We start from the raw sequence: 24,526 nt of genomic DNA on the forward strand, positions 1-24,526 counted from the left end.
ATGGAAGGCTTTGGGGGAGGAAAGATCTTGTTTGGAGAAATTGAAGTAGTCCAAGTGTCTGTCATGGAGAAAGTATGGAGCTCCCCTGATAACAAAGGAGTTACCTTTTACAAGCCCCTGCAAATTCCAGAGGGCTTTTTCGTCCTTGGCCATTATGGGTGTCCTAATGCACAACGACCCCTTAAATCACCATTCTTTCTAGTTAGTATTACGCAAGATAGAAGCAATATGAAAGGGGAAATTATATTAGCAGGTCCACCATTGGAAGAGCCTTCAGACTATAATTTGGTTTGGAGTAGCAATGAAGGGCAAGTTTACTTTTGGGTTCCTCAAGCACCAGAGGGATACAAAGCTCTGGGCTGTGTTGTCACAAATACTCCAGCAAAGCCCACATCAAAGGAATTGGTGATGTGTGTTCGCTCTGACCTTACAGATACCTGTCAAACAGAGGGAGCCATTTGGAGTAACAAATCATTCACTGCTTGGAATATAAGGCCTAAAGTTAGAGGGACAAAAGCTGCAGGGGTCTATGTGGGTACATTCTACTGCCAAACTGGTGGATTGACCCCTAATGATCCTCTACCTATTGCCTGCCTCAAGAATTGTAATCTTGACAAGTTTACTGCCATGCCAAATGTGGACCAAATCAATGAATTGCTGTACAAGTATGGACCTACTGTCTTCTTCCATCCATATGAAAAGTACATGCCTTCATCAGTGGACTGGTTTTTCCAGAATGGGGCACTCTTGTACAGCAAGGGTTCTGCAGTAGGAGCACAACCCATAGAGGCCAATGGCTCAAATCTTCCTCAGGGAGGTGACCCAGATGATGGGAGCTACTGGCTGGATTTGCCTAAAGATGGTGCAGCTGCCACAAGGGTCAAACAGGGAGATCTACAGAGTGCTGAAGCCTATGTGCACATTAAACCCATGTTGGGAGGGACATGTAGTGACATAGAAATGTGGTTATTTTATCCTTTCAATGGTCCTAGGAGCCTCAAGGTGCAGCTGTTTCATAATATAAGTCTGGGTAGAATAGGGCAGCATGGAGGTGATTGGGAGCATTTTACTCTCAGAATCAATAACCTCACAGGCAAGTTATGGAGAGTTTATCTGTCACAACACAGCAGTGGGCAATGGTTGGACACCTCAGAGCTGGAATACAGTGAAGGAAGCAGTGATAGAGCTGTCATCTATTCTAGCAAGGATGGCCATGCAAGTTATCCTGAAGAAGGAGACTTCCTTCAAGGGAATACAAAGCTTCAAATTGGTCTAAGGAATGATACAAAGAGAAGCAAATATGTTTTAGACACAAGTATGCAATTTCAAATCATATCAGCAGATTACATGCAGCCTCAACCTCTGCAAGAGCCTCCATGGCTGCAGTATATGAGAAACTGGGGACCTACTGTTGTTTATGATACAAGAGCAGAGCTAGACAGAGCATTGAAGATCCTGCCCTCTAAACTGAGACATTCTGTAGAGGATTTCTTCAATAAAGACATACCTGAAGAACTTTCTAGTGAGAAGGGACCTACTGGACCTAAAGCTAAAGAAAGTTGGGAAGGTGATGAAAAGGAAAAAGCATAGCCTATTGTTGGGAAGGCCGTGTACATCTTGAATGTTAAAATATTTACTATGTTGTAATTTGATATGAGGAATGTGTTTGATGTGGATGGTCTATTAAGGGTTAGTGAGCATATAGTTAATGTTCTACTTAACCATAATTATAGGATATGTTCCAACTAATTAACCATTTATAAAATGTTTAATAAATTAGTATATGGAAATTAAATGATCCATTAGAATTAATTAAGTTTAAAGATTTCTGTATTTAAGTGTCTATTTTTTATGATCAATACATTTATCAATTTCACAACAAATATTTTTATTACAATCTTACAAAATAAAAAACAAATAACAAATTGTATTATAATACTTTTATTACAATCCAAAATGATGATACTTTAATTACGATATTACAAAATAAAAAACAAATTCAGTGGTAACCAGAGGTTCGTTTAGAAAGAGACTTACATTGCTGCAATATGCAGAGGTGTGTCATCTTTCTTTTCAGCCGGATCTGTGTTTCCTCCACTTTGCAGGGGCTCTTCCCCTGGCTTGTCAAGTCCTCTGTTGACCAAGTATGATATGCCTACTGTTTCATTCAGGTAATCAACAATTCCCACTCGACTAATTTGGGCAGTTAAGTGTAGCACGTTCATTCCACGACTTTTTTATCTCTCATGCTCAATGTCCTTCTACTTGATCAAGCACATATTCTATAGTTATGCTCAGTGTCCTCCAACTTAACACTCTCAAACAAATTCCTCGGAAAGATCTTAGACCACTTTTACTCTATCTTCATCTACCCTCTTTAATATTCATCTATTATATTATTGTGATATGTATTATTGTCTTCACTATTAGGGGAGGGGACTCAGTTGAGCACATTAGTTTTATGTTTCTCAAAATCTTACGTGAAAATTTCAAATCACTCATAATTTTTTACAGCTGCTTACTTGGCAAGTCCCTTGCTTATAACTAAGGTTTCAAGGCCATATCATCAAATATGATGGCACACATCAGCATGCTCTTTGCCAAGGTGTCCAAAACAGCCCCAAAAAAAGGTGAGACGAATGGTCATGCAAAAGGGAAACTCATACTTGCACAGCTGCTGTGGTATCACATGATTGGTTGTTTTTAACTATTGGTAGTCATCATCAGCAATAACAACCTTTTTTTTTTATCGGTAAAGGCAGAGCCAGATTTATATTAATTAGTTTAAATACATAGGTTTGTCACTGAATTCCCAGACATTCAAAAAACCCCTGCTCTTAGAAAGCACAGAGATCCCACCAAAACTTGAAAACCTTTAAACTTATGGTTTAGCCATTTTTCTAAGCCATCAATAGTCTAGGAAAAGCAAACAGACTATTAACGATAATGGCAGATTTCCAACTACCTAGATGCAGAGTTTTTGAACATAAAATTAAAACCTAATAAAAATATACATATAAAATTGAGTATCTAGTAATCAAAATGAGGTATCCACAGAAAGCCTAGCTTGAAGAGGGAATGTCGGGTTGTTGCAGCTGTTTCCTAGGACGGCCTCGGCCTTTGCTTGCTGAAGAGCCCCGGCCACGACCCATGCTCCTTCGACCTCTGCTCGAGCCACCTCTGCAACTTTGCTCTGGTTTTGGCACTGCTTCTGCAGCAATCAAAGGTAGGAATCCGTTCAGCCTTGCAAATTGGAACAGAATCTCCTCTTTCCCTTGAGCCTCTGGGTCTTCTCCTAAAAATCTCCATTTGAGGTAGCTCAGCCCTGCACTAGCGAACGCTCTGTGCCTATCCAATTCTTTACCCTTCAGGTCCAATAAGAATGGGTAATATTTGATAAGTTCTCCATGGGCATTAAAGAGGATTTGGTCGCTTGGTCTGAGCGCACCAGAGTCATGGAGGACCTTATTCAATACTTCTTGAAGTTCTTGAAGAATTTCCACTAGGAAGAGTTCCCAGGTGAGATTCCAGACCATTTGCTTGGGTAGCTTTTGGTCCAGCAAAGACGCCATGAATCTGGAGGAGATACTGGTGTTATCTCTTGGGTATTCATCTCTGCTCAAATGTGCGCTACCCAGAATCAATTTGACAGCTAGAAGAACTGGAGGGTCCACATAGATAAGGAGATGTTTGAGTCTCAAATCCGATATCTTCTTGAAAGAAACTTGGCGAGTAGAGGCACTTAGTGAGATAGGAGTGTCTGCACCGAAGCAAGAGATAGGCCTAGGATAAACACTCATAATGAAACCGAACGGGGGCTCAGAAGACATGGTAACCGAGAACAAGGGCAGGCGAGAAGGGAAACCAGAGATGAAACTAGAGGATGCCATAAGAAAATAAGGAAGTGAGAAGAGGACGCTTCTGCAGGAAGGCGGGCACACGACTTGACAAGCAATAATGGGTATTAGAGGGCAATAAAGGCTCGCGCGAAGGTGGTGGAGATTAAATGCCCAAATCAAGCCAAATCAACTCAAGTGCGGAGGGAAAGATTAGCCTGCGGACAACTCATGAAAAGGACTAAGCGGCGGCGCTTGCCAGCTGGAGCTTCGTGGGTCCCGTTTTTAAGTAGACGATTTGATAACTAGGCTAGACCGGACCCACCTTGTGCCCCAAGATTAACTGAATGGTTTATTTGAAAAAGAAAATAACCGTTGGGGTCAACCGCCAAAAGGAGGGCGGGTAAGAAATATTTAAATTTGATTTTTGCAGCCCGCTAATCTACTAGCAAGCAGCATCTCGAACCTTATCTGATCAAGTCTTGTTAGCTTGCTCAATCTATATTAACAATAGGCTAAAAGCCCTGAGACCACCAGTGAACAAAAGTGCCTTGAGCTGCTACTTTTGATAAGGTATCCGCCTCTTCATTTGCTTCTCTGTAGATATGTTTTGCCTCGAAGTGTTCAAGACTGTTCAGGTTTTCTAGTATTCTTTCCAAGCTTGAAGCCTCCAATTGGGGGTTATCTTCTTCCTTATAGCATTAATTGCTATCTCCGAGTCTCCTTCCACTAAAACATTTTTGAGGCCATGGTTGATGCAATCTTTCAAGCCTAGTAGTAGAGCAGTAAACTCTGTTATGTTATTGGTGTCTAGAGGGATTGGTTTTGCCATTTTCCTGATGATTGCTCCTGTTTGGTCTCTGATAACATAGCCTATTCCGGAGGGGCCAGGATTGCCTTTGGAAGCCCCATCAAATTTTAGTTTCACCCAATCTGGCTTTGGGGGGGACCAGATTGCATCTTTTCTTTTATTGGTTTTATGGCGAGAAAGTGAGGGGATAATGATTCCTTGCCATTTTTGACTGATTTTCTTATCCCATGAAGAGAAAACTTTAAGTTGATTCAGAGAGAAGGTTGTTCTGCTATTGATTGAATCCACTATTGTCGATTCTATTGAATTTAGAATTGATTCTTGATTTCTAGCTTTTGTTGAGAAAAATGGTGTCTCAACCTTGCATTTATGCGAGGTTACTATTTATAGTAAGTTTTCATTTGAGCACGAAATGGTGCGAAACTCTCCCTGAAGCTTCTGGTTGGCTAGATAAGCATTCCGGTAAAGTTTCGTCGCAAGGTCACAGCTAGTTTTGAAGATATTAAAGTTTTCGTCTTGGAGGGGTGCAATAAAATATTTAAACTTAATTTTGGGGACTTTAGAGGCTTCGAAACGCCCTGAAAAGTGGCCGTAATCGGCGAAGCCGGTTACGAGGTGATAGAGCACTTCGCGAGCTTTCCGGCGCTTCAAACGGTTCGTCAATCGGACACCCGGTTCTCAAGTTATGGCCTCCGGAAGTTTGTACTCCTGAAATAGGAAAAATAATTTGTATCGGATACATAAATGAGCTGTAAAAGGGAGCAACACGTGTTGATGTGTGCTTTAACATGTCATAGGGCATCTAGAAGGGAGATAAGGTCGGCTACACCTTATTGGGTGGTTTTAGCCCATGGTTTTGTAATACCGTTTGATGGTTTCTTGTATTGTATCTCCTATTTATGAGGTGTGTGAGATAGAGGTTGTGTGAAAGAGTCCTATGGCTATTGAGTTGCCTCTGAATCTCTGATTAGTGATACTCCTGTGAAGAGCTTGCTCTGCAAGTATTTTGTAATCTGTTTTTGATTGCTGAATAAAATATTGAGCTGTTTTTGGAGGGTGGGGTTTTTCTCCCGAAAGGGTTTTCCCCACGTAAATCATTGTGTTGTGGTATGAATGCTATTATATCTATTTTTATTTTCTGTAACTGTTGTAATGATCTGAAAAAGTTTTGTATTACCCTCCTCTCAAGGTTAGTGTAGGAAGTTGTTTCCGCTACTTAACTTCCTTACAAGTGGTATCAGAGCCTGATCACCTTTGGTTTCAATTGTGGGCAGTTGGGTTTTTTGAACTAATCCAGATTTGAGTGGGAGCTTGTGCAGAAGACACTTTTTGATCTTGTTGTAGGAATATTCAAATGGCGAGTTCGTCAGGGAGAATAGAGGTGGAGAAATTTAATGGAAGTAATTTTGAGATGTGGAAGTTGAAGATGGAAGATCTGCTAATAGATCGAGATCTTTGGGATGTTTTTGATGCGAACGTCCAAAGACCCTCAGATCCTACTGCAGCAGCTCAGTATGATGTTATGGACTGAAAAGCCAAGGGTCTAATCAGACTGTGCCTGGCAGACTCTGTTCTAATCAATGTCCATGAAGAAAACTCTGCAAAGAAGCTATGGACTAAGCTTGGTGAGATGTATCAAGTGAAATCTTTATTAAATCAAATTTTCTTAAGAAAGAAATTGTATTCCTTGAAGATGGAAGAGGGTGGACGAATTGCAGACCACCTAGAAGCATTCAATATGATTGTGGCTCAATTAGTATCCGTTGGTGTTAAGATGGATGAGGAGGAGAAATGTCAGATCTTGCTTTGTTCTTTGCCTGATTCGTGGGATTCTCTTGTTATGGCTATCGGTAGTACTTCTGTTGTTTTGAAATCTGAAGACGTGGTGGGTGCCCTACTCGGTGAAGAGATGCGAAGGAAGGTATCCATCAGTTCAAAGGAAGCCCTAACCGTTCGTGGAAGACCTAAGGAGAAAGGCAAGAAGAATGAGAAGCGCGGCAAGTCCAAATCCAAAGGGAGATCGAAATCTCCTGGAAAGTCCAAAGTCATTTGCTGGAATTGCGGTAAACCGGGTCACATCCGTAAGGACTGCAAAGAAGAAAAGAAGAAGAAAAAGAAAAAGTTCGATTCTGATTCTGAGTCCGACAAGGAAGATGGCGATGCATTTATTGCGGCTTTGGCGACTCATGCAGGTAATGATGCCTGGCTAATTGACTCAGGTGCATCTTTTCATATGACTTCCAATAGAGATTGGTTTTCTGAATATGAAGGATTTAATGGAGGTAAGGTGTACTTGGGTGATGATTCACATCTAGACATTGTTGGTCGAGGTAAAGTTAGAATTAGGTTTTCTGATGGTAGAATAAAAAGGATTAATGGTGTGCTGCATATCCCTGGATTAAAACGAAACCTGTTATCTGTGAGCAAACTAATAGATGCAGGTGTGCAGGTAGTCTTTTCTGAAACAGGATGTAAGATGATTAAGGGTGCTATGGTAGTTGCTAGAGGTGTCAGGTTTGGCACTTTGTATAAGCTTGAAGCATACACTGTTGAGTGTAATAGCACTTCTGTAAAAAGTAAATCTGTGGATACTTCATTGGAAGATTTGAAGGTTTCACCTTCAGCAGATGGTATGGTTTTTGGGTACCTAAGGGTGCTCTTTCGTCTGAAGCAAAGTTACCTGCAGAGAAGACTATGTTATGGCACCAAAGACTTGGCCACATTGGAGAAAAGGGTCTAAGGACCTTGAAAAATAAAAAATCTTGTTGAAGGTTTGAATGATTATAATCTTGACTTTGATTTCTGTGAGCATTGCATTTATGGAAAACAAAACCGCGTTCAATTTTATTCGAGTTCTCATAAAACTTGTGGTGTTTTGGATCTTATCCATTCTGATGTGTTTGGTCCAGTAGATGTCTCTTCGATTGGAAAATCCACATATTTTGTTTCATTTATTGATGATTTTAGTAGAAGGACATGGGTATATTTTCTAAAGAGTAAATCTGAAGTTTTTAGTCGTTTTAAAGAATTTAAAGCAATGGTTGAGTTGCAGACTGGAAAGAAAATAAAATGTTTGAGAACTGATAATGGCGGTGAGTTTTGCTCTAATGATTTTGATAGATTCTGTAAAGACTGTGGAATTAACAGGCAGAAGACAACTCCGTATTCTCCACAGCAGAATGGAGTTGCAGAAAGAATGAACAGGACACTGATGGAGAAGGCTAGGAGTATGTTGAGTGGTGCTGGTCTCGAACAAAAGTTTTGGGCTGAAGCTGTTGCCACTGCTTGCTACCTGATTAACAGGTCTCCTACATCAGCTCTTGTTGATAAAACGCCTATGGAAGCATGGTCAGGTCACAAGCCTTCATTGAGACATCTTAGAGTTTTTGGTTGCGAGGCATATGCACATGTGCCAAAGGAGAAGCGAACAAAGTTGGAGAACAAGGCTATGAAATGTATCTTCATCGGGTATAGTTATGGTGTAAAAGGATACAAGCTTTGGGACCCTGTTGCACAAAAGGTAATTCACAGTAGAAGTGTTATTTTTAGAGAAATTAAGTCTCCTTCTGTTACATTGCAGTCAGAACAGACTAAAAAAGAAGATGTGATTCAACTTCCTTCTACACCTGAAAGAGTTGAATCGAGACCCCTAGATAGGCAAGAATTTGAGGAGAGCTCATCTAGCTCTGAATCTCCAGAAGAGGAGGAAGAACCTCCAACTCAGCTTGTTCAAAGGTCTACAAGACATAGACAACCACCTGAAAGGTATTCACCTGATGATTGGAGATGTATTTTTGCTCTGAATACTAGTGTGGATGAACCGAAATCTGTAGAAGAGGCATTAGGTATGAATGATGCAGAATCCTGGAAGATTGCTATGGAGGAAGAAATGGCAGCATTGAAAAAGAATGATACATGGGATCTTGTACCATTGCCTGAAGGACGAAAACCTGTTGGTTGTAAATGGTTGTTCAAGAAAAAGATTGGTTCAGATGGAAGCATTGAGAAGTATAAAGCAAGGTTGGTTGCAAAAGGCTACTCTCAGGTTGAGGGTGTTGATTACGGCGAGATATTTTCTCCTGTTGCAAAAATGACGTCCATTAGATTTTTGCTTTCTATTGCTACTGCTTATGATTTAGAGGTTGAGCAAATGGATGTGAAAACTGCTTTCCTTCATGGTGATTTGGAGGAAGATATTTATATGACACAGCCAGAGCACTATGTGGTGAAAGGCAAAAGTAATTTGGTCTGTAAATTGAAGAAATCTTTGTATGGCCTCAAACAAAGTCCTAGGATGTGGTACCAGAAATTTGATACATATGTGTTGAGTTTGGGATTTGAACGTTCTAAATCAGATCACTGTGTTTATTATAAATCTTATGGTGATCATTTCTTATTCATTGCATTGTATGTTGATGATATGTTATTCATTGGTAAAGGGAAAGGTATGATTTCAGAACTGAAGTCTCAGCTCGCTGCTAAATTTGAAATGAAAGATCTTGGTGCAGCAAAGCACATTCTTGGGATGGAAATTAGAAGAGATAGGGTGAACAGAAAGCTATGGCTAGGCCAGAGTAAGTATGTGAATTCAGTGTTACAGAGGTTCAACATGCAGAATTGTAGACCATTGAGTGTTCCTTTTACAGTTGGAATGAAACTATCTATTTCAGATTGTCCTACATCCCCATTAGAGATGGAAGACATGAGCAGAGTGCCTTACCAGAGTGCGGTTGGAAGCTTGATGTATGCTATGGTCTGTACTAGACCAGACATTGCCCAAGCAGTGGGAGTACTTTCTAGATATATGTCTAATCCTGGTAGAGTTCATTGGGATGCAGTCAAAAGAGTCTTCAGATATTTGAAGGGCACTTCAGAGTATTCTTTGTGTTATCATGGTAATTCAGTTGGAGACATGACTTCCCTTGATATCCATGGTTATGTGGATTCAGATTGGACAGGTGATATTGATAGCAGAAGATCCACCAGTGCTTATGTGTTTACTTTGTTTGGTGGTGCAATTAGTTGGATGAGTAAGCGACAGGCTGTGGTTGCTTTATCCACTACTGAAGTAGAGTATATGGCAGCTACTCATGCTTGTAAAGAGGCCATTTGGCTTAAGAGACTGTGTTCAGATATTGGAATAAAACAAGGTACAGTGACAGTTTACTGTGACAGTCAGAGTGCAATTAGCCTAGCTAAGAACCCGACATTTCATGCCCGGACCAAACATATTGATATTCAGTATCATTTTGTTAGAGATATGGTCGAAGATGGTAGGGTGAAGCTGGTTAAGGTGGAAAATTTGATGAATGTTGCAGATGCTTTAACTAAGGCTGTGAGCACAGAGAAGTTCAGATGGTGTTCAGAGTCTATGGGCCTTATGGCCCCTAGCAATTGATTCTTTGTGTTGACATTCCCTTCGGCTCTTGCAAGGTGTTCGACAAGTGGGAGATTTGTTGAGAAAAATGGTGTCTCAACCTTGCATTTATGCGAGGTTACTATTTATAGTAAGTTTTCATTTGAGCACGAAATGGTGCGAAACTCTCCCTGAAGCTTCTGGTTGGCTAGATAAGCATTCCGGTAAAGTTTCGTCGCAAGGTCACAGCTAGTTTTGAAGATATTAAAGTTTTCATCTTGGAGGGGTGCAATAAAATATTTAAACTTAATTTTGGGGACTTTAGAGGCTTCGAAATGCCCTGAAAAGTGGCCGTAACCGGCGAAGCCGGTTACGAGGTGATAGAGCACTTCGCGAGCTTTCCGACGCTTCAAACGGTTCGTCAATCGGACACCCGGTTCTCAAGTTATGGCCTCCGGAAGTTTGTACTCCTGAAATAGGAAAAATAATTTGTATCGGATACATAAATGAGCTGTAAAAGGGAGCAACACGTGTTGATGTGTGCTTTAACATGTCATAGGGCATCTAGAAGGGAGATAAGGTCGGCTACACCTTATTGGGTGGTTTTAGCCCATGGTTTTGTAATACCGTTTGATGGTTTCTTGTATTGTATCTCCTATTTATGAGGTGTGTGAGATAGAGGTTGTGTGAAAGAGTCCTATGGCTATTGAGTTGCCTCTGAATCTCTGATTAGTGATACTCCTGTGAAGAGCTTGCTCTGCAAGTATTTTGTAATCTGTTTTTGATTGCTGAATAAAATATTGAGCTGCTTTTGGAGGGTGGGGTTTTTCTCCCGAAAGGGTTTTCCCCACGTAAATCATTGTGTTGTGGTATGAATGCTATTATATCTATTTTTATTTTCTGTAACTGTTGTAATGATCTGAAAAATTTTTGCATTACCCTCCTCTCAAGGTTAGTGTAGGAAGTTGTTTCCGCTACTTAACTTCCTTACAGCTTTACCTTCAAATAGCTTGTGATTCCTTTCTTTCCATATTTCCCAAATTAAGCATGATGGAGCAATTTCCATAATTTGGCTCAACGAGCTCTCCTTTGTATGCAGAGGCCAACTTTGGAATAGAGGCTTAATTTCATTCGGCAAGGCTAGAATCAGCTCCAATTTTGCACAGAGCCATCTCCAACATTTGGAGGCAAAGGGGCAATTCAAGAGGAGATGATCCACTGACTCTGATTGGGTTTTGCAAAGTATACATCTTGAAGGTCCTTCATAACCCATTTTTGTGAACTTGTCTACAGTTAGAATTTTTTTTTAGATTGCCAACCATGCAAAGATGCCCGCTTTCGGTATGACTTTGGAGCTCCAAAACATCTTCAGAGGGATATTGTGGTTGTTGTGCTCTATAGGGCTGACCAGAATTCTGTATCCATCCTGAGTTATACTGTCCTATTTTGGAAGGCTCCCAAATGAGAGAATCTTCCCCTCTTTTGGGGCTAATGTTTCTCGCCTCTAAGTGGCCTAAGAGTTCTTCTAGATCCTCCCTTGGAATTGACAGGCCCTCCATTGATTTCCACTTCCAGCTTTGTGGGTTCTATATATCAACCATTTCCAGATAGTCTCTAACTCTGACTCCCCAATTCTATTTGAACTAGTTTTCTGTGGCAAGGATATGAATTATATTTGCCAGGGGTGGATAACCACCCTAGGAGTCTTCTCAGAATAGGCTTGCTGAACCCCTATGAATATCCCAAGAGACTGAGTTTGAGATCAGGTTTCTACAAGAGATGATGAAGTTCCATATTCTTGATCCTTTAGGGAATGTTCCTGTTCTGAGGATGTTAAGGTGATTCTAATCTGGGAGATACTTTGTTGCTAGCATTCTGACCCAAGAGGCATTTGGGTTTTTGATGAATTTCCATACTAGTTTAGCCCCCAAGGCTATATTTTGTAATTTAAAATCCTTGATGCCTAAGCCACCCATTGGTTTGGGCTTAATAATTTTGTCCCAGGCTATTAGAGAGATCTTATGCTTCTCTTCTGTGTTTTGCCAAAGAAATCTCTCATCTTCTTGATAATGAAAGTATTGGCACTAGATGTTAAGGATAAAATAGATAAAAGATAAGTTGGCAAAGCCGAGATCATTGCTTGAATCATGACTAGTCTTCCCGCCCAAGACAACCATTTGCCCTTCCAGGCATTTGCACTTCTTTCAACTTTGATTTTTAGTGGATCCAGAGTTTGGAGTTCCTTAAACCTCTGTCTATTGGAATGCCCAAATAAGTACATGGAAGGCTTCCTTCTTTGCAATTTAAAATTCTAAGAATTCTGGTCTGAAGTGAAATTGATGTTGTGAAGAAGAAAACTTTAGTTTTGTCCTTGTTTCTTAATTGGCCTGAAGCCCTGCCATACATCTCTAGAATTTTGTAGATTGTGTTCCATAGAGAAATAGGCCTATAATCTCCAAGGTTTTCTGCCTTCTCCTTCTTTGGGATGAGTGCTATAAAGGTATTATTTACCTCTTTGAGTATTTTTTCCTGACCTTCTTGAGCACTCTAAGGCTTATGAGAGTTCCTGACCTAAGATATGCCAGCATTTCTTATAGAAGTCTACAGGGAAGCTGATTTAGAGCTTGGAGAACTTCTTCCATTTTTATTTTGCCTTACCAGAGGGAAGCTGATTTAGAGCTTGGAGAACTTCTTCCATTTTTATTTTCCCATTTAAAATTTGATTCTGTTCCTCTGATATAATCTTGGGGATCCCGGACAGCAGCTTCTTTTGATCCAGAAGATGGGATCCTTCAATGTTGTTTAGGAGATTGGAGTAGTAGGAGATAATCTCCTCTTTTATAACGTCTGGGTCCTCTGAAGTTTGATTGTTTCTGATTTGTAGTTTAGATATCCAATTCTTGCTTCTTCTGATTTTTGTTACATTATGAAAAAACTTAGTGTTTTTGTCCCCCATTCTGAGCCAATTCTCTCTTGATTTTTGCTTCCAAAAGATTTCTTCTTTAGAGAGGATATCCTTGTACTCCAGTAGGAGGGATCTTTCTCGTTGAAAAGATTCTTGATCCATGCCCGCGTTGATAATCCTGTCATTTAGGGCTGCTAATTGCTCTTCTATGAGTCTTTTTGATGAGAAGATGTTTTTGAAGTGCTGGGAGTTCCATTGAAGCAATTTTTGTTTGACTAGTTTTAGCTTTGCAATGAAACAAAAGAGTTTTGAGCCCTCAAAGGATTCTTCCTTCCACCATTTTTCTATCATTATAAGAAAATTTGGCTCTTTCATCCACATATTTTCAAACCTGAAAGGGGTCCTGGATGATCCCTGAGTGCCTTGTAAAGAGAGCGGAATGGGATAGTGGTCTGAGCCTGAGAAAGAGAGAACATTGCAGTGTGGGGTGAACGGAGAAAGAGTAAGATCCCCTTGCCAGAAAAATCTATCTATTTTTTATACTATATTGCTAAAGCCTTTTCTTCTATTAGTCCATGTGTAGGTGTCTCCTAAATCTATTTCCAAGAGGCCATTCCTCTCAATCCAACTATTAAAATCCTACTGAGCACTCCCTAAGTGAGTGATACCTCCCCTCTTATCTGACGCACTCCTGATAGCGTTAAAGTTGCCCCCAATAAAGACTTGTTTCTTAGATAAGGTGGACAATACTCCATCTAGAGAAGACCATGTCTGTCTCTTTTTGGAAGGGGCCACTGGGCCATATACATTGATTATGAAGAAAGAAATATTTGACTGCAGGTGAGTGATTTTAACAAGCATCTAGTCCTTACTAGATGCGATACCTTCAGCTTTAATTTGAGAAGACTTCCAAATTATCAATAGTCCTCCCGAGGTACCTTCTGATGCTACTGTAGTTTCCAAAGAAGCTTGAAACGAGGAACTTATCCCATTTCCAAACGCAACTGCTAGCTTCTCTTCCAGTTTAGTTTCTTGTAGTAGGATTAAATTTGCACTGACCAAAAGAATCTGTCTTTTGATCACCCTCTGTTTGTTAGGGGCGTTGAGTCCCCTAACATTCCAAGATAAAATTTTCATTGTTGTTCAGGAAGGGGATTTCCCTTCCCTACTTTCCAAAGATCCAATAGTTTGGATTGATTTTCCTCCATTCCATCCTGGGATCTAACCTCTATGAAAGACTTTCGACCCTTCTTGGGTGGGGATGAGCCAAAATCCGGCTTCTCCAAGCCCTCCTAATTCTGATGAAGCCCTAACTTTCTTTTCTCCTTAATCTGTGAGTAGAGCACTGCCAAGGGGGTGTCCAATATTGCATCCTGATCCTCCTCTCCTATCATGGCATTCTGCAGAAGGTTCTAAGCATCTTGATCCAAAGACAAATCCTGTATGCTTGATTCAAACGGCGGGGATAGCAGGGAAGGGAAAGGAATTTTTGAAGATAGGTTGAGAAGGGGCTTGTGAAGAAGGCAGTCTAAGAAGGGGGAAATTTCTTCCTTTGGAAGGGAAATCTCTTCATTTTCCTCGATGTCTGCTTTATGATCCTCTTCAATAACCTCCTCCTCTTGCAATATTTTTGCAAGGTGAATATTTTTGAATTTTGTGGATTCAGCAATAACAACTTTAAAGTCACAACTATTGGTATTAAATTAACAAATGCTATCACAACCATTGGACATTAAATCAACAAGTGTGGGTATTTAATCAACAGTTGTTGTCATAGCCATTGGAACACGCTCAGATATTGACTAGGTCATTTCCCCTACTATTATTTTCATTATGGTATGTGTCAAGTTATTCTTCTTGACTTCTACATCTTCATTATAAGATCTTCTACCATCCTACTAAGATCCACTTCTTTGGAATATTTTTTCTCTTTCTCTTTCTCTTTCTCGTTACTAGTTTTGGCTACTCTCAATATCTTGTTTAGTTACTCCTCTACCTTCATTTCAAATAGAAATGCTTGTTTTATGGTTGTTAACCTTACCAAGCCTAATTCTTCCTAAATTTGATATGTCTTTCAATGTTTTCTTTGCTTACTTTAACTATGTCTTGTCCTATTGATCATCATGTTCCTAACGATCATCTTGTAAAACATTTTTGTATACTTTACTGTCACATCTTCTTTTTTTCAATTTTGTAGTATTTCCAACAATTTTGACTCATAGACAATAGAAATAAATTGTTTCTTCAACTTTGCAACCATCTTTTCTTTTTCTCTCCTATTTCTTCTAATAGTGCCTCCTTCCACCATATAACAAAATATACTTTCAATTTAGTTTTTATCAAATATAAAGTTCTATGATTTCATCATATTTAAAATATTCTTCCAAATGTTTTTTTTCAATCAATCAAATCGCCACGATTCAAATAACAAAAATAATTATAAATTATTTTTAATCTCTTAACAATTTTTAATATAGCCTTCAATATCTTAGAATAATATGCTTCTTCTTTTTCTAAGTTCTTTAGATCTCCTTTCACAACTTGTGCATTTTCTCTTTTACTCTCATCATCACTTTCAACACTATTTCTAGGATTTAAACGGTTTTTATTTCTTCTTTCATAGCATCCAATCATAATTTCATTTCCCTCATCGTCTCTAATATTTCTTTTATGATGCATCTCTCCCTAAGATTTGATGTACACTATGTCCATAATTAATCTCACATACTACCTAATAATTAGTGCTTTATTTATAATCTTCTTGTAGGTTGCCTTAATCTGGTGATATGTTTACAAGAAGTATATTTAAGATACTAACCTTATACCTCAACACTAGTTGATGCAACCATAGAAGGAGGATCCAACATGAAGGGTTATTCAATTACACAACCAATAAGAAATTATACAATGAAACTTTTATTAAACAAGAGAACAATAATGAAACCCTTATTGATTTACAGTCATTCGTGAATGAATCACAACCTACCACAATGGGATTCCAACATATTATGTAGTAATTATTTAATTAAGAATGGGAACAACTATGTGTGAATTGTAGAATTCAAATGATATTGCAACGAAATATGAAAATGTTGAGCTAGAACCCTCAAAATAACTATCTAATTAGAAAATAACCAATTCCATATGATCATGAAGAATTTTGACTCCATATGCTAACCAACTTGGGTAAATAGATATTTTAACTACAATTTCTAGACATGTATAAATAGAATCAATATATTCAAGGTCATAACCTTGGTAAAGAAAGTTGATGTTAGATAGAGAGTTCTAGCCTTGATGGCATCAAAAAATCAAAATGTCAAAATATTGGTTCCCCGTGCATCATCTTGTAGAGTTTGGCATAAGACCACTTATTGCCAATACACATGCTTGGAACGATCGGATTTTTTTTATTAGTATTATTATGTTTCCATATTTATAATTTAGATCATCCGTGCAACATGCACATAATGTGACCCACTATAATTTTAATGTGTGTTATCCTCAATTTTGGCTTGCTCAAAATTATGTGATAACCCCTACAATTTTTGTCCAATTTGTAGCCCATATGTTCTAATCACATTGATCGAGGTAAAATTTTGTTGTCTCCGTTCGTGACTTGGCCCTCAAGAAATCATCTCAATTTGAAGTCTCAACTTGTCAATTTGGAAGATTGAGCAAAATGCCTTTTAGGAGTTAGTTTGATTTCATCTTTGTTGATTTTGGTGTCAAATCAGGTCCTAAACCAGATTTTGCACTTGTATAGGGGTTTTTGGTGTCAAATCGAGTCTTAAATTCGATTTTGTACTTGTGTAGTTAGTTTTGGGGGAAATCAGGCCTGTAGACCCGAACTACACCTGACTTGGTGTAGTTCGGATTCATAGACTTGAACTGCACATATCTTGCACATCCACTCTTTTTTGGTGTTGGTTGGGTTTGTAGGTTTGACCTACACCATGATCTTACTTTTTGGTGTAGTTTGATGCTATAGACCTGACCTACACCTGTTTTATCCTATTGACTATTTAGGTGTAGTTTGGACCTATGGGTCCGACCTACACCAATGGTATGTTTTTTCTCAAGTGCAGTTTGGATCCATAGACCTGAACTACACCTTATCTTTGTTCCCTTTTTGATGTGTAGTTTGGGTCTACAAACCTAAACTACACCAATGATCCACACTTAGCCTTAAGTGTAAATCGGGTCTACAAACCCGAATTACACCAATTGCACACATACGTAAGTGGAGTTTGTAGGCCCGATTTACACTTGTTCTACCATGATACAGTGAGGGTTTTTGTAACCCTAATGACGCCAAATTCAGTACATACATGATCCTATTCAGTTCTGATGATCAAGATGGTTGGTGATTGTTCTTCTCAAGCATTGATGATTTCTCTATGCTACAGTGCCATCTCATACAAATGTCAAAACCATTTCCAAAGAAAAAGATGAAGTTTAAGAAGCAAGATTCCTATCTGGTCTTCCCATCATCATCAGGGTCTTCCAATATTGATCATATAAGGGATACTGATATACGTCATGTGGACCTGATAGAATTTATCAAGAGAATTGAGCAACCACCTCCATACTATAAGATGGAGCCCACCATCAACAGTGGTATTCATCTGGTCTCAGCATTCCCTATGTCTGCTCAGGATCTTGAATTTGTTGTGCCAGTTGCAAATGATTTTGATCCTGTTAGCAGGAGCGTGAAGGATACAAGTGGTAAGAAACTAATCAGGCCTAATGAAGATTTCTTTAACACTATCTTCAAGTGTCCAAACATTGAGAAGTATTATGATATCACCATGTAGTCAACACAAGCTTACTATGACAGGAAATCAGATAAGTGTAGAAAGAGATTGTTGACAAAGTATCAAAAATTCCTTGTTCTTTCTTAGATGAAAACTAGAGAGTGCTTGATATTGATGAAATCATCAAAGAATTTATTTTTTTGCTAACCACTAAAATTGAGAGAGAGGAATTATCTTTGTCTTTTATTGATAATTTGATTGATCTTCAGTTCATTCTGGATTTTCTGGAATCTCTCTTGAAGAAACATAAGAAATGCTATGTTGATTTGGGAGATTCTCTTACTCGAGTCAAGACCATCACAAGTCATACTCAAGGACTCAATGAAGCTCAAATAAAAATTGTTCTACAAAAGCTTGAAGAATTCCAAGAATGAGATCAACATGAAGATAAAGACACTTAGATTATTTTATGCTTTTCAAATGGCATTTTGTAATTCCAGTCGACACCTTAGGTGTCATTCTATATATGCACTAGTACACATGTAAGACTGGATGTGTTCTAAGTCAAATAGGATTCAAGTTTTGACTTAGTCATAGTTAGTTGAGTCTTTTCTATTTTTGCTCATTGAACCTCCTCTATATATGTGAGGATGCTCATTGTAATATCAATCTTTGGGCAATGCAACAAAACTTTGTTGGTTTGGGAAGCACTCTAAAACTTTGTTTTTAGATGTAAATCAAATTGCAATCAATAAAAGAGACAAGTTGCTTTCAATCTTTGTGTTGGAACAAGTTGCAATGTGGCGACATTATTCAGAGTTGATTGTGAGTATTGCGGTGTTATTAGAAAGATATTTAAACCCAATCTTGTAGTCTTTGAGCTACTTATTATGTTTAGAATTGATGTTATGTTGTCAAAATTGATCTTGTAGTCTTTGAGCTACTTATCATGTTTGAAGCTAATGTTTCATGCTCAAGCAAAGAGATGACTTGCAGTCTTTGCGTTGTTTTTACCTTCTACATTTGTGCATTTAAGGTGAAGTGTATTTTGAAGCCTTTGAGCTACACATATTTCATATTTGTTCCTGCAACTTTATAGGAAGTCAGGAAAACTCTCTGAGCTTTCATTAGCTTCTTGGTTAATTATTCTTGGTTGTACTTGAAAGTTTATTGTAAGAAATGATCATGTATTCTGAAAGAAGAGGATATGATGAAGGAAGAACACATATTCTGAAAAAAGAGAATATGGTGAAAGTAACACCTTATTGATTAGCTTAGTATACATATTTTAGCTCCCAGTTAAGTGTTAGTGGTTTTTAATAGCAATAAAAAGTGGGATCCTTCCCTTATAAATAGGAGAGATTATACCTTGCCTTCTGAGAGGTATTGTCTCACACAATGTGGTGAAAATTCACATTTTGTAAGCTCTCTCGAGTTTACAAAATTTTCACCCAACAATGTGATAAAGCTTGTCATTACTAAAACTAATATATAGTGATTGTTAGCACATATTTTTACAAAATATTTTTGTGCTATTTATGGATGCTTTTGCATATAGTTTCATCATAGGAGCACTTATTGTTGGATTGTATGTGCAGGTGATGTGTTGCAGTGTCTTCATAAAAAGGCATCACTTGGGCATATTCAAGGGAAGTGTTGAGTATGATGGCATTCTGGTAATCCTCATCTTCATAATTAGTCTCATTGCAAGAGCACTTTTTTTGGAAAATCAGTATAGAGTAGGGTTGTGAGCATGTTCAGAGAGGGAAATGGTGTGGGAGAAGCCCTTCAATATGATTATTAAAATTTGCATCCATAAAGAGGGCTTTCTTTTGCAAAAACTGCAAAATTTTGCTTATCGGTATAAGTCATCCCAATGAGATCGCTTAAGGAGGAAGGAGTATGTTAATCAGAGTAACTCATGCCGATGGTGTTTCCTAAAGAGTGAGCGGAAGGAAAAGGTGCGACTAAGTGGAAATCCATTAGGGAAAGTTACAGTGATAAAGTTTGAGCCATCGGAGTAACATACACTATCGGCAACAAGGAAAAAATGTCATCCAGACGCTCGATGAGGTTATCGGTGGAGCTCTTGTCGATAGCTGATGGATTGATGTCTTCATAGTAGTGACATCAGGTTAACGGGAGGTCCCAATTTATGTTACCCCAATACCCGATGCACTAAATGGAGAAGGTGACTCTATCAGAGAGACTCTCTCCGATAAAGTGATACCAAGCAAGAAAGGAAGTAAGACTCATCAGGATGACATACATTGTCGGGGAGATGCATTTTGGGTTATCCTGATGCTTGATGAGGAAGATGAGCTCAGCACAAGTGAAGTTGACTACATCGGGAAAGCCTACACCAATAGACCAAAGCCGCTCGATAAGGAGAGTAAGGTGCAAAAGACTCATCGGGATAGCTTACGCTACCAGAGAAACATCTCTAGAGTTGTGTCAATGCCCAATGGGTATAATGCCACAGGCAGATCTATCGAGGAGACTATAACTATCAGAAGTAAGGGAAATACACTGCTTAGACGCCCGATGAAGTAATTGGTGAAACTTACGTCGATCAAAGAGAAAGTTAGATGTCATGAGTCCATCAGATGAAGTGTAAATTAATTTCATTATGAAAGCTGATGGAGCGACTCGAGAAATAAACAGAAGAAGGTTTCATCGGAGAGACATACCCCAATGTAACATAAAGAAACACTAACTAATAAAAAGGAAAGGTCGATCCATCGGGATAAGTCAAGCCACGAGGAAAAAAGTGAAACGGTTGGAGTGAGATCAGATGCACTGATTGGAATGACTTATACCGATCAAAAAGACAAATAGGTAATTGAAGGAACGTATGGTGCCAAATAATTGAATTATCAGGTGGGTTATGTCGATTAGCCGTTAGAATGTCTGATATGACATTCGTTATTTAATGCTCATGATTAGGAGGATTTTATCCACACGAAGCAAAATTGACAAGTTTTTTTATCATTACAGACCCTAGCTATTGCATATCCAGCATAAAGAAAGAGTTCTTGTGCCAGGAATTTTTCACAATCTCTTCAGCCATTAACATTGAAGTTGCAGACAAGAAGCGCGAGTAATTAAGAATTCAAGCACTTAATCATGGAGGATTTTGGTTCACAAGGAAAGACAAAGGTCATAGAGATTTCAGATACACAGTCAACTAAATAAAAAAAGGCGAAGTCTATGGAGGGTATGCAGAAGAGAAAGTTGAACCAGGATATGATTGACCAAATGGAATCATCTGGTGCTTAGTCAAGGAGGTCTAAAACAAATTTGCTGCCCAAGGATCAATTGGAAGATAAGTACAAAGGGATTTGGATTGCAGAATGCCCGAATGTACTCAACACATCCCTTAATGTTGCCCGGGCAGATGTTTTGGATATGAAGGAGATAGGTGAGCAGATGGAGAGATGGTTACCATGGAGATTGTTGTCAGGGATACTATATTCAACACTAGAACTCATCGGGACAACAAATACTTGGAGCACATACAAAAATGTGATACAATACTTATTAAAATTTGCATCCATAAAGAGGGCCTTCTTTTGCAAAAACTGCAAAAAATTTCTTATCAGCATAAGTCATCTCGATGAGATCCCCTAAGGAGGAAGGAGTATGATAATTGGAGTAACTCATGCCGATGGTGTTTCCTAAAGAGTGAGCGGTGGGAAAAGGTATGACTAAGTGGAAATCCATCGTGGCAAGTTATGACGATAAAGTCTAAGCCATTAGAGTAACATACACTATCGGCAACGAGGAAAAAATGTCATCGTGATGCCTGATGAGGTTATCGGTGGAGCTCTTTCTGACAACTGATGGAGTAATGTCTTCATAGCGGTGACATCGGGTTATCGGGAGGTCCTAATTTATGTTACCCTGATACCTGATACACTAAATGGAGAAGGTGACTCTATCAGAGAGACTCTCTCCGCTAAAGTGATACCAAGCAAGAAAGGAAGTAAGACTCATCGGGATAACATGCATTGTCAGGGAGATGCGTTTTGGGTTATCCCAATGCCCGATGAGGAAGATGAGCTCAGCACAAGTGAAGTTGACTACATTAGGAAAGCCTACACCGATAGACCGAAGCAACCTGATAAGGAGAGTAAGGTGCAAAAGACTCATCAGGATAGCTTACGCTACCAAAGAAACATCTCTAGAGTTGTGTCGATGCCCGATGGGCAGAATGCCACAAAGGGCAGATCTATTGGGGAGACTATAACTATCGAAAGTAAGGGAAATATGCTACTCGGATGCCCAATGAAGTAATCAGTGAAAGTTACACCGATCAAAGAGAAAGTTAGATGTCATGAGCCCATCGGATGAAGTGTAAAGTAATTTCATCCTGAAAGCTGATGGAGCGACTAGAGAAATAAACAGAAGGAGGTTTCATCGGAGAGACATACCCCGATGTAACATAAAGAAACACTGACTAATAAAAAGGAAAGGTGGATCCATCGAGATAAGTCAAGCCATGAGGAAAAAAGTGAAATGGCCAGAGCGAGATCAGATTCATTGATCGGAATGACTTATACATATCAGAAAGACAAATAGGTAATTGAAGGAACGCATGATGCCAAATAATTGAATTATTGGGTGGGGTTACACCGATTAGCCATTAGAATGTCTGATATGATAGCCATTATTTAATGCTCATGATCAGGAGTATTTGATCCGCACGAAGAAAAATCGATGAGTTTTTTTATCGTTACAGACCCTAGCCGTTGCATATCCAACATAAAGAAAGAGTTCTTGTGCCAGGAATTTTTCACAGTCTCTTCAGCCATTAACATTGAAGTTGCAGACAAGAAGCATGGGTAATTAAGAATTCAAGCACTTAATCATAGAGACTTCTGGTTCACAAGGAAAGAGAAAGGTCATAGAGATTTCAGATACACAGTCAACTAAATCAAAAAAGGCGAAGTCTATGGAGGGTATGCAAAAGCGAAAGTTGAACCAGGATATGATTGACCAGATGCAGTCATCTGGTGCTAATTCAAGGAGGTCTAAAACAAATTTTCCACCCAAGGATCAATTGGAAGATAAGTACAAAGGGATTTGGATTGAAGAATGCCAGAATGTGCTCAACACATCCTTAATGTTGCCCGGGCAGATGTTTTGGATATGAAGAAGACATGTGAGAAGATGGAGTGAATGGTTACCATGGAGATCCTTGTTAGGGATACTGTATTCAACACCAGCACTCACCAGGACAACATATACTTGGAGCACATACAAAAATGTGATACAATACTAGACGGCCAGAACTAATTTTGATATTTTGTATCTAGTAGTTAAGCAGTTAGGTGTTAGGTTTTAGTCAATTTTAGTTTAACAAGATGAAAGGGTATGTCCTTTCACTTGAATCCTTTGGCTCACATATATGTAGTGAGTCATTTTTGTATCAAAAGAGGATAGACAATATTCTTCCACTGGCTGGGCTACAAGTATTATGTTTTAGAAAAGTCTAATGGGAATGAGGAGTTTATTTTGTGCAAACTGGATATATTGGAGTATTTGTAAGTGTATTTTTTGTGTACATTCTTATTCCAAAATTTAATATACAAGATTTCATGCTTTCATCTTTAGACTGTTATGTGTAATTTTGTGTTTGATGGAATCATATGTCCTCTTGATAAATCTTTTAGATTTGCTCTGATGTGCCATCACATGATGTTGTATTGAATGTAAAATTGGGTTTTTATTGTCCATGCAACACATAATGAAACCTTCACAGTGATGGTCTTATAATTGTCTCTTGAGTTGATAGTGATTCTTGTCCACAAAGTTATTCATTGACTGTCAGATAAAGGCATCGGTCTGTTATTAATCCTTGCTGAATAAGTTTGTATGCATTAGGTCCTTATCAAAGACAAAAATCTTCTAATTTCTATAATTACTGCTCTTTTTCATAATGGCTTAAAGTCCTAATAGTAATCTTTTGCATAACACAACTATATTCACACTTATTTTATCAGTTTTAAAGGCATTCAATAAAAAGCACTTATGTTAGCATAATTGCAGTAAAACCTTTGCCATCCCTACAAATTGCTAATTTCCATAGTTTTAATTCACATAAAATAAACCTCTTTTGTGCTTGAGAGTGTAAGGTACACCCACCTGGGTTTAGTGGAGCCTAAAGTGTAGAGTAATTTGGTTTTTGACTGTTCATGTTCGTTGGCCAAGGCTGATTGGATTAACTGAGGATTAGGCAAGTCTTTGGTTTCCCAATCTGTGGTTTTGGGCACCAACAGTGATAAAGTTAGGGTTTCTCCACATAATTTTTTATATACATATACACACACACATATGGATATTTTATATTAGATATACAAATCTTGTACATACTTGTCATATCCCCTAGAAACCATGTTAGTACTTTTGCATGACTCTAGCCCTGGTGTAATTTGGACTAGGGGTGAAGTTCTTGGATTTTGTTATATGGGCATTTGTGTGTTGTGTTTTCTAATTGAGAACTTTGATGCTAATATTATCAAATGTAATTAATATCATTATTATGTTATATGTAATTTAATGCATTTATTTTGTTTAGATTAACCCAAACTAATGACATGTTGGTGGACTTGTGTGAGGTTTATCGTTGGTTGTAGGTATTGGGGTGCAATATGAAATGAATTTTGTGGCTTAATTGGTGAGAGATAGGTAGTTAAATGTTGTCCTTGTTTTGAGGTCATGACTAACCCTTGTGATAACTTAGATCTCCCAATCTTGTTGAATTAAACTTGCTATATTTCATAAATTTGTTAAGTGGATAAACAAGTCTAGAGGAAAATATTTTGAGGTAACTTTTAACCGAGGTAACTTTTAACCCTA

At 38.6% G+C, this 24,526-nt stretch overlaps 1 protein-coding gene across 1 annotated transcript; it reads left to right on the top strand.

Moving 5' to 3' along the window:
* On the top strand, nt 1–1,590 carry LOC131039350 (hypothetical protein At1g04090). The gene has a single exon (XM_057972066.2). The coding sequence runs from the start codon at nt 1–3 to the stop codon at nt 1,588–1,590; it is 1,590 nt and encodes a 529-aa protein (XP_057828049.2).
* Nucleotides 1,591–24,526: the final 22,936 nt, after the last annotated feature.

The sequence above is a fragment of the Cryptomeria japonica genome, chromosome 10 (genome assembly GCF_030272615.1).
Source record: "Cryptomeria japonica chromosome 10, Sugi_1.0, whole genome shotgun sequence".
Classification (NCBI taxonomy): domain Eukaryota; kingdom Viridiplantae; phylum Streptophyta; class Pinopsida; order Cupressales; family Cupressaceae; genus Cryptomeria; species Cryptomeria japonica.

Excerpts from the sequence above, each read along its gene's own strand:
- LOC131039350 (XM_057972066.2), top strand. The coding sequence starts at position 1 with ATGGAAGGCTTTGGGGGAGGAAAGATCTTGTTTGGAGAAATTGAAGTA.